Source organism: Melospiza georgiana, chromosome 5 (assembly GCF_028018845.1).
Source record: "Melospiza georgiana isolate bMelGeo1 chromosome 5, bMelGeo1.pri, whole genome shotgun sequence".
In the NCBI taxonomy this organism is placed as follows: Eukaryota; Metazoa; Chordata; class Aves; order Passeriformes; family Passerellidae; genus Melospiza; species Melospiza georgiana.
The window spans coordinates 74,061,293-74,071,847 of record NC_080434.1 but is presented as its reverse complement, the minus strand read 5'-3'; the positions used below and the strand labels follow the sequence as shown (position 1 = coordinate 74,071,847).

Genomic DNA, 10,555 nt, shown 5'->3' with positions numbered 1-10,555 from the left:
CTGCTTTTCTGAAGGATTTTTGTTGCTGACAAGGACAGAAAGATGTAGTGCAGCTGTAATCCCGGAGCTGTGTCCCAGCAGATAGTTCTGCTGGATAAACTGAATTTAATTTGTAGATTGTGTTGTGCTAAAAGTACAGTGTGGCTTCCAGGCTGTAGCTGTCCTCTGTCTGCCTTGCTTGGGTGTGTTCAGGTAAACGTGCTGGTCTAGCTTTTGTCATAGCCAGGCTGAAGGGAGGGGAGTTTGTTTGTGCATGTTTTGACCCTCTGCTGTACTTCAAGCATGACCTTGGTGCAAGAACACAGTTCTGTTTTCCATTGTAGTCTGTGGGAAAGGAGGGGTGCCAGCAGAGCAGACTTTTCTGCAGGAATGTGGATGTTCAGTGAAGATGCCCCACAGATCTGTGAGTTTGTACAAAATTTACTATAGTAAGGCCAGGCAACAGGAATGGAATTTTCAAAGTAAATATCTTCATGCATAGCAAGGCTGAAGTTTATTTAAAAAAAATCAAAATCAAAACCAAACACCACCTGTTATTGTGTGCTCAGAAAGTTTCTCCAAAACCATTGCTGCACTTTGATAGTTGCTTTAGTGTTTTAAGCTGATTAGAAAACCGACCAAACAAATTTTTGTTTGCTGCTTCTGCCATCTGTTTTACCAGATGTAGTACTTGGGGACTTGGTTTAGCAACGGACTTAGCAGTGCCTCGTTAATAATGGTTGTACTTGGTCATCTTAGAGGGCTCTTCCAACCTTTATGAAACTCTTACTGTAAGGCTTTTTCAGCCTTCATAATCCTGCCATTGTGAGGCCAGAAGAAAACCATCTCTCTGAAGTGTCCCACCAGTCTTCAGGCTGTAAATGTATTATTGTGTAAAGCTGCTTGTGTTCTGCTGGAGTCCTCCAGGTCGTTTCTAAATTACTGTTCTAAACTGTGAGTGTATGCCCAATAGCAGGACCAATGGGATCTCACTGTGCAAGTAAAAACCCCTGAAAGGTCCACGAACCAACCATCTCACGTTGCTACCCAACCTTCTTCACTATTGATAACTGAATTTGGACAATAAGGATTTAGGACAATATGAGACAGTAAAAACAAAGAGTTACAAACGGCCTGGGCAAAATAAGCCTGAAAAAGAACCCACGTTAACAGAGGATTAACCCTTAAAAACAATAACCTGTTGTATATTCATACACCTCATACATGCTGCATAAATTTAAATCAAACAAAGGATTCTGTCTGGTCAGTGTCAGCTTCTTCCTCTTAATCCTGACGGCGTCTTCAGCTGAGCGAGGCAGGAAGAAGTTAGTTTTTGCTGATTAGTGAGCAATAATTTCTTTTTCTCTGAAAGATTCAGGTGTCCTGTGCCTGCTATCTCTGTGTGAGTCCTCTCTTTAAAAAAAGTATCTTACATAGCATAGTTTCTATTTTAACATTATGTTATAACGTAAAACTATATTTAACACACTACTTAGGAAAATTAGTACAGCATAACTTTGTAACATCACACACATAATATTCATTTTTATATTTGCGAAAAGCCAGTCATAAAATACGCATTTTTCACACCGCGGACCGTCATCCTTAATATTTAAATCGCGGGAACTTCTATTTTCCTTTTTGTTTGGGCTGGGTTTTTCCCTGTTGTTTCACGGGAGTCCCGCCGCCCCAGCGCGCCAAAACCGCGCGCGCCGCGCTCGATTCTCCCGCCAACACGCCCCGGGGGCGGGGCCGGGCGGAGCGGGCTGAGCCATTACCCTGGCGGGGGGGTGGGGGACGTGTGTGAACGTCTGAGGGTGCGGGGCGGCCGCTGCGCCTTCCCGCTCTCCCCCCCCCCCCCCCCCCCCTCCGCACCTGTCCCCGTGGAGGCGCCCCGCGGGGAGGCGGAGTGGGCCTGTCGCTCAGCGCCGGCGGGAGATGCGAAGGGGCTGAGCGGGAAGGCGGCGGCGCTCCCTCGGCTCTGCCTCACCGCCCGGCTCTCCTTCCTCCTCCGGCCTCCTCAGCTCCCCGCGCCCGGCTCTGCCTCCAGCCCTCCCTCCCGAGGATTCCCTGCGCCATGTCCTTCCGCCACAGGAGCCCGCACGGCAGCACCAAGAGCAGGTAGGGCCGCCGGGCTGAGGAGGGTGTGGCGGCGCCGGGCCTCGCTCCCCGGCCCTCGCTCCCCCCTGTGCTCCCCGGCCCTCGCTCCCCCCTATGCTCCCCGGCCCTCGTTCCCCCCTGTGCTCCCCGGCCATCGCTCCCCCCTATGCTCCCGGGCCCTCTCTCCCCCCTATGCTCCCCGGCCATCGCTCCCCCCTGTGCTCCCGGGCCCTCGCTCCCCCCTATGCTCCCCGGCCCTCGTTCCCCCCTGTGCTCCCCGGCCCTCGCTCCCCCCTATGCTCCCGGGCCCTCTCTCCCCCCTATGCTCCCCGGCCCTCGCTCCCCCCTGTGCTCCCCGGCCCTCGCTCCCGCCTGTGCTCCCCGGCCATCGCTCCCCCCTATGCTCCCCGTCCCTCTCTCCCCCCTGTGCTCCCGGGCCCTCTCTCCCCCCTATGCTCCCCGTCCCTCGCTCCCCCCTGTGCTCCCCGTCCCTCGCTCCCCCCTGTGCTCCCCGTCGCTCGCTCCCGCCTGTGCTCCCGGGCCCTCGCTCCCGCCTGTGCTCCCGGGCCCTCGCTCCCGCCTGTGCTCCCGGGCCCTCGCTCCCGCCTGTGCTCCCGGGCCCTCGCTCCCGCCTGTGCTCCCCGGCCCTCGCTCCCCCCTGTGCTCCCGGGCCCTCGCTCCCGCCTGTGCTCCCCGGCCCTCGCTCCCGCCGTCCCGCGGCGGAGCTCTCTGAGGGGGTGGGGGGGGGCAGAGGCCCCTCAGAGGGCCCGCAGAGCCCCCTCAGGGTGCCCGCAGCGAGTGGCGTCGCCTCCCTGCGTTCGGTGGGAGTGGAACGGGTGAATAAGCGCGGTGTCCGAAGGAGGTTGAAGCCCTGACGCCCAGCCGGGCTCTCGTGTTTGTCCCCAGCCCGCAGCACCCCCCGCGCTGGGCCCAGGCGCGGAAACGCGGCGCCGATGGGAAGCGGCGGAGGCAGAACGAGCCCGAGTCCTCCGTGTTTGAGGAGAACAAGGCCAGGCCTGAGGACAGCCGGCTGGACAGGTGAGCATGGCGGCAATGGCAGCAATGGCAATGGCTTCCTGCTTTTTTGTTCGACCGGAGCTGTTACACTGACCCTTCTGCTTAGCTTTCCTAGCCCTGCCTGCTCATCAGCCACAAATAGCTGGTCCTAAAGGAGGGAAAAGGATCGAGTGCAGTGCTCTTATCTTGAAGTCAGTTCTTAAGAGTCAGCGTTTTTCATTCTTACCTCTTGAAATATGTCCTTGATTATTTATCGAGGACTAATACTGTACAGGCTCATTATGTTTGTAAATACAGGCTGTAGAAACAGTTGTGGTAAAATTGAAGTAAATGACAAAAATTCGGTTTTAGAAATCATCTACTGTCTGTTTCTGAAGGGAGTTCAGAGAAGTTGTGTTCTATTTCAGCACATTTGTGGGGGGATCCAGTTTTGAGATCACCCCATAACTCTGCCTTCCATGTTTGTCAGACTTGAGTATCTTATTTTATACTACATTTTCAGTCTGAGCTACTCATGCCACGGTCTCTTTAATCTCTGTGATCTGTGGATGGGAGTTGTCCCCTCATCCCAGTTGATTGAATTAAGGTTTCTTGAACAGGGGTAGGTTTCGCCCACCCATTTTCCTTCGCTGACAATAAGCAGGAACACGTTGGTCAGTGGCTCAAGTTACATTATCCAGAGTACCTTAAATTAAATCCAGGAAGCATAGTTGAACAGCAGTACAAGGATGAAACTTTACAGATAGTTTCAAGATAAATAAGCAACACTTCTGTGTGTCTCCCAGTATTGAATTGTGCACACAAACTTCCTGGTTTCAGTTTGGATTGAGCTCTGAAATTGTTCTCTTCCTCTCTGCCAAAACTACTTTTTGTTTATGCCAATCCAACCATGTCAAATTAAAATCCTCAAAAGTAAAGAGGATCGGGGGAGGCTTGGTCATCTTGGTAATCACAGCACAGGTACAGAATCAAACAAATATAAAAAGGTATCACAGCACAGTGTTGAGGAAAAAACTCAGTTGGGACCAACTGGGATTCTGCTGTTTGTTCTCTACCACAGGAGAGCAATAACTGAACGTGGTCTGTATTCTCTGCAAATCTAGAAATTGATATAAGCAAAAGTTAACAATCTTTGGAGCTTGAACAGATCTTTGCAGAGGGACCTGTACTGTTTTCTATGGATTTTTAATTTTGCCAAGTTGGTAACTGGATTTCATCAAAAAATAACTTTTAGTTTGAATTTAACAAACTGCTCAAAGTTGTGCAAACCAATTTAGGAGCAAGGAGGGAGTTTGAGCTGGTTTTAGTGCAGATGGATCTGATTCCAGGGGACATTTGCACAAAACCCTGGAAAATCTCCAGAGCATTTCCAGATCTGCTGAAAAAGCTCTGCTCTGTAGGATACAGTTTTGAGTTTTACTTGGGGAAAATTGGTCATCAGGAAGACAGGCAGGGGAAACACTGAATAATCTGAGTGCAGGCAGCAGTAGATGGTTGGGAAGGGATATGGGCTTATTCCCCACAAGAGTCTGAACCTGCTTGTGATGCTAATGGACTGCAATAAAGGTGTTAAACCAGTTTGCAAAGTCGCAGCAAATCTCCCTTTCCTAGCTAAAATAGGGTGGTTTTGTGCCTTTGCCATCTCTACCAGGCATATACTTACATGGAGCAACTCCTGGTGCTATCATGTAATTTTAATTAATTAGCTTTGCAACTTAATTCTGCGCTCCAGTTTTATCTCTTATAAAGCTAATGAGTCTGCAGTCATCAAAGTATAAATAATTGCTGAGTCATTTAGTGGAGTGAAACTAAGTGAGTAAATGAATAAAGTTGGTATTTCATGTGCCATTTTCTGAAGAGCACGAGCTGGAAGTTACTGAAAGCATGGGTTATCAGGCTACAGTGATATGTTTCTATAGACACCTACATCAATTTGAAGAAAACCCAACACAAACCACACAACCTCAAGGTGGAAGTCAGAACTGATGCTTAATTTTACAGTGGTAAAATTTTAATAAAGCACCAGGTTTTCACAGCCATTTTGAGTATTGTAATTAATCATGTTTAAAGGATCAAGCTGTGAGTGGAAAATGCAATAACCCAAACTTTTAACACAGAGCCTTAATTTTTATTTTTTTTTTCTTTCTAGTTTTACAACACCAGAAGGTCCTGGACCCCTTCCCAGGTGTTTAGACTGGGGAACTGCAGTGGAAGAAGATGAAATGAGGACCAATGTTCACAAAGAAATTGCAAGGTACCCCTGGGTGTCTCAGATGAATTGGTAAAAGCAAGAGAAATGGAAGTTATCTTGTAGAATCTGTTTCAGCTTGTATTTTTAACTTCACCATTGTAGTAAAATCAGGCCAACCTTAGCCTCTTGTCTGCTGCTTTTAAATCAGCTTTGGGTTCAGTCCTGCAGGAATGTCATGGGATACTCTTGGAGATTGGATGTGTATCCCTAAATATCTCCCTTTTGGAAGCTTTTCCTGAATCTCTTAGATTAAAATACTTCAAATACCCTCTCACTAATCACTGTTTTTTTTTTTGTATCATTGCTATAAGAGGTTGCTTTAGGGAAAAATAGTCAGGAAAAGAAAGTCCTTGTATTTTTATTGGTTTTTAAGGGAAAACTGAAATATCCATTTCATAACAGAAAGGTCTTTGCAGAGCTGCTTTTCTGAAAAGTTAGTTCAACTGTGAGCTGTGACAGTGCAGCCTTCATGTTTCTTTTTGTGTATATAATTTCTTTTAAATTATTTGAATTCTTACAGACACAGAAGAAAACTCCTGATAAATGAATTTTCAAGAGAAAGGAAGTCCTCCTCAGGAAGGTAGGTTAAAATTCTGGCTTCACTGAGGAAAATCTTGAAAACAGAATTTTGATTGTACAGTGTTGTTTCTTAAAACACAGTTTAAAATAGTTCATACCAAGTCTGTTCCAAGACCATGGTTTTGTAACACTCTGAGCATTTGTTTGGGAAGTTTTAACAAGTTTATTTATAGTCTTTTACAAGTGGGTTTGTTTGAGTGTCACTAGTTTTCTAGCAGTCCCAAACCTGCAATGTTTTTTTCTTCAGTTCTGATTCAAAGGAGTCCACGGTGGCAGTAGAACTCGAGACAGATGAGGTGGTTTTGATGAGACGACAAAAACAGATAAACTATGGAAAAAACACAATTGCATATGATAGATACATTAAAGAAGTTCCTAGGTAAGCTGCTTGACTTTCTGGAAACTAAATGTCCACCTGCAAGTCATACCTGTTCTTTATAAGCACATTAATGTATTAAACTTGGTATCCAATACACATTTAAATAGAAGGCATCTACAAATTAAACTTTTAAGACATTTTTGAACTGTTAGATCACACTAACAGTTAACTGAGGTGTGGTTTAAGGTTTGATTTTAATGAGTCAGTATATAAGAAATACCTCATGCTGCTGAAATGGAAATGAAAGTTCTTTTGGATGTGCTTGTCAATGAGAGGAAATGAAACTGCTTTTTTGCAGTCAGTTTCCTCATGAGTTAACTACAAGACAAAATGGGCTACAGTTGCTGTTGAGTTTGAAATTAATTTTTCAAACCTATGAATGATAATTCTTTATTATTATTATTTCATTTGACTCGGAGTCAGAAAAACTAAGAAGCTTGCATGGAGCTGGCAAACCTTTGCTTGAGTGCTGGAATTGCACATTGGTCTTTTCTCATAAATAATAAATCAGCTAACATTTAAAGGTATGTTACGTATGTGTGAATAAAGCACTGATAATTTTTCATGTCTGATATCTGAACAGATGCCATCGTATCCCAGGAGTTCATCCCAGAACTCCAAACAAATTTAAGAAGTACAGCCGTAGGTCGTGGGACCAGCAGATCAAACTGTGGAAGGTTGCACTGCATTCCTGGGATCCTCCAACTGAAGGAGGGTGTGATCTGCAGGAAATGTATGTACACAGAGTGTTCAGGATGCTGTTATAGAAATTATGACATGAAGTCTCCTGTTTAAGAAGTAAACACCACTCCCAGCATAGTTATTTTTGAGACAAGTCAGTGAGTGCTGAATGTTTTTCTTAATTATCTATCCACACTTAGTGGTGTTCAGTTCCTTCTCAGTCAAAATATCTAACAGCTTTCTGGTCCTTGCCCAGTGCATATACACATATCTCTCAATTTTTAATGGTGAAAGCAGAGCCTGTTCTGCACTGCTCTGTAAAATAATCACACCATCAACAGGAGCCAGTTCTTTCAGAGCAGTGCTGGAGAGTTCTCACTAATGGCAGGTATGAATATTGAGCTTGGAACAATCCAGTGTACAGGAACCTGCCTCACTCTTCTCACTTGCTAGTTCAAGAACAGTGGTATAAAACGTTTCTTCTCCAGAGAGGGAGAATTGTCAACTCATCCCAAGCTCAAAGCATGGCCACAAGTGTTCACAGCCCAAGCTCTCTCTAGAAGATGCAGAGTGATGCCACAGTTATTTTCCTCTGTAGAAAGCAATACAGCTGATCAGCATCATGACATAAAACTGGCAGTAGCGAATGCAAGGGACAAAGATGGAACTTAATTCCTCAGCAGGCAGCTTTGTGTTAATAAAGTAGTGTTTTTCCTTAATGGAATGCTGACTTTAAAACTACTGCAGAGCAACAGGATCTAGAAGAAAAGCTTCCTTTTAGCTTCCTTTTACTTTCTATCAGCGTGAGGGGCATTGGTCCTTCAGCCAGAATCCTGCTGTGTGCTTTGGTGTTGAAATGCTACCTTCAGATGCTGTGTATAATGGATATTAAATCTTTACAAAACTGAAAAAAAAATTCATTCCTCTCCTGTAACATTTGCATTGGGGCGTTTCTTGAGCACTGGGTTTTTGTCTTTGACAAGTTGCAGTATTCAGTCTCTAGACTTAATTCAGTCCTTGGCCATTTTGGCAGTACTGAGCTGTCCTGCTGTCCTGCAGTTCTGTTTGTCTCCCCAGTTTGCCACCACTGTCCCTGTGATCTCTGTAGGTCTCTTTGCTCTCCTCTGGTCATTTTTTTTTTTCAGAACTGCACAACAAAGTTCATCTTAACACTAAAAAATCAATTATGCTGTATTCTTCTGAATGATTTTACAGTTGTCCTGTTGACCTTGGTGAGATGGAGACAGAATCTGTTGGAAGCAATTCTACTGAATCTCAAACGAGCTGTCAAGATAATGATGTAAGCATATCTGTCATTTGCATAACTATTTTTTTATAATTGGTTGTTTAGAATTAAATCCAGAGCAGCCTGATACCTCACAGATCCCATCACCTGCTTTGTTTAGGGACTGTTTATAAAGCTGAGCAGTTTTGAAACTCAGGTATTTTCCAGCTATAGCCATTATCTGTCTGTAGTCTTGGGTTTAGAGAATTAGAACTTAAATAATCTCAAATGAAAAATATCTCATTTTTTCATAGCCTTCAAAAGAAAATTAATTTGTTGAAAGCAAATCAGTTATGAACTGTAGTGTACAATTGAAATACTACTTTAGATTGCAATATCTAGTATTAAAATAGGGTGGAATTTCCTTGTCACACAGAAGTAGGCTTATTTTATGTCCAGAAAGCACTTGGTACAGCTGAGCATTAAAGATCTAGGAGTGCTTTTCTTACTGGATTTATTTTTCAGATATTAAATCTGTATAATGTTTTAATGTTTGCATGTATGGAACACTTGCAAGATATCTCCAAATGTGGTTGGATGGGCAGAAGCCTACATTTCTTTAATATTAAGACTAGCATTGAGTTTTTGTGGCCTTTAAAGCATTTGTAAGCCTTTGTTTTAGGGTGGTCTAAATGAATTACAGAAGCTAATTGAATTACCTGTACTAATAACCTCTACTTAACTAGTAATTATGAATTGCCTTTCCCTTCCAGGATACCTGTTCTGGCACTCCCACCAAAGTTAGACATGTTGACTATCAAGCAGAAGGAGAATTTGACTTGGAAGTGTGTTTGAGTGAGCCACTGAAAGAATTTGATACTGTGAGTTAAATAGTCCTGTGCAACCTGTTTTAGAGAGAGTTTCTTTTAAATTTGAGAGGTTAGCTTGATCCATAACCTGTTCATAGTAAGAAAGCTTAAGCAAAGTTGAAGACTGTTCTCAAAACTGTGATTGGTCTAGGTATTCTCCAGACCAAACTTATGTAAAATTGCAATTAAGTTGTGTGACTTCTTGTTAACTTTTAATTTATGTATATCAGATTTTTTTATAAAACTTCTCAATAGTAAAACTAGCCAATGGCAGTGCTATCCTCTAGTAATTATAAATAGCACAGCAAGATCTTACCAATTTCCCCCACTCCCTCCCCTACTCTGAACATGATTTTAGTTGTCCACCTGTAGATCAAGAGCCAGTTTGGGGGATTTTTTTTTTAATGTTTCCTTGTTTTTACAAATGGCTCTTGTAACACACCTGACCTGACCTGGAGTATGGCACGTGGTGCTGTGCATGTGGCTGATTAGTACTAGTAAGCCCATCTGCTGCAGTCACTGTAAGTTTAACTACCTTACCTTAAAAAAACCACTTTTTTTGCAAAAATTTTTCAGAAACAATTGGAGGTTTAATACCATCAAGAAATTGAAAGTCAACATGGCAAAGTCTATGCAATAATGTTGGGGTTTTTTTTAGAAGTAGTAGCCTTAACTTGAAATTTGTAAATAGTCATCAGTCATTTATTAATGCAGTCAAGAAAACAATGTCTAGGGAAAGTGCTTGATTCTTTCAGTTTTCTGGTTTTAAATGTAAAACTGTTGTAAATGTTGCCAACTGTACAGATTTTCTGCTGAGAGCAGTTCGTGTTTCTACTGCTTTTGCGTGGGATGTTGCTGGAAAATAAACAGAACTGCCTTTACTCTTACACCTGACTTTTCATTTCCTGCTAGCAGTGCTCTGAGCATAATGAAATGCAGGGAAATGCTGAAAGCCAAGTGTCTGATATTGGTACTGAGCCAGGGTAAATCTGTGTTAGCACCATCCTCTGAATTTAGGAGACCTTAAAATCTATTTACATGGCCACCAGAGTGAATTTGAGACAATTTGGTTTAGTAGATGTTTAGTAGTTGCCAAGTTCTGTTCTCTAGGAAAAGCTGCTAGAAGAGTTGTGTGACACTTCAATCTTCACTTAGAGAACAGCTTTTTACAGTCACCTCACCTGGTTTTATTTCTTAAAATGGAATTTCTGGGTGTTGATGTTACACCCTTTAAACTCACCAACTCAAGGGAGTATCTTAGGTAGTAATATTGCTTATTATTATTGTCTGATTTGTTAGGCACTTTTGAAATCAGCGAAACTTCAAGAGTTTCTACTCTTGGAAGTTTCTACTCTTGCCACTATAGTGGCATTGGGATAAGGTTGGTGCTCAGCTCTGATGCCTTCCTAACATGTATTTTTTCCAGAGAAGACAACAAAAATGCAGTTGCCTTCTACCTGCACTCTGCACCCTCT

At 43.6% G+C, this 10,555-nt stretch overlaps 1 protein-coding gene across 1 annotated transcript; it reads left to right on the top strand.

The window, feature by feature from the left end:
* The first annotated feature begins 1,877 nt into the window (after window positions 1-1,877).
* On the top strand, window positions 1,878-9,967 carry LOC131083738 (histone RNA hairpin-binding protein-like). Its single transcript, XM_058024663.1, has 8 exons — window positions 1,878-2,100; window positions 2,986-3,117; window positions 5,246-5,350; window positions 5,868-5,927; window positions 6,174-6,305; window positions 6,889-7,038; window positions 8,202-8,286; window positions 8,985-9,967. The coding sequence occupies exons 1-8, from the start codon at window positions 2,057-2,059 to the stop codon at window positions 9,099-9,101; spliced, it is 825 nt and encodes a 274-aa protein (XP_057880646.1). The 5' UTR covers window positions 1,878-2,056; the 3' UTR covers window positions 9,102-9,967.
* Window positions 9,968-10,555: the final 588 nt, after the last annotated feature.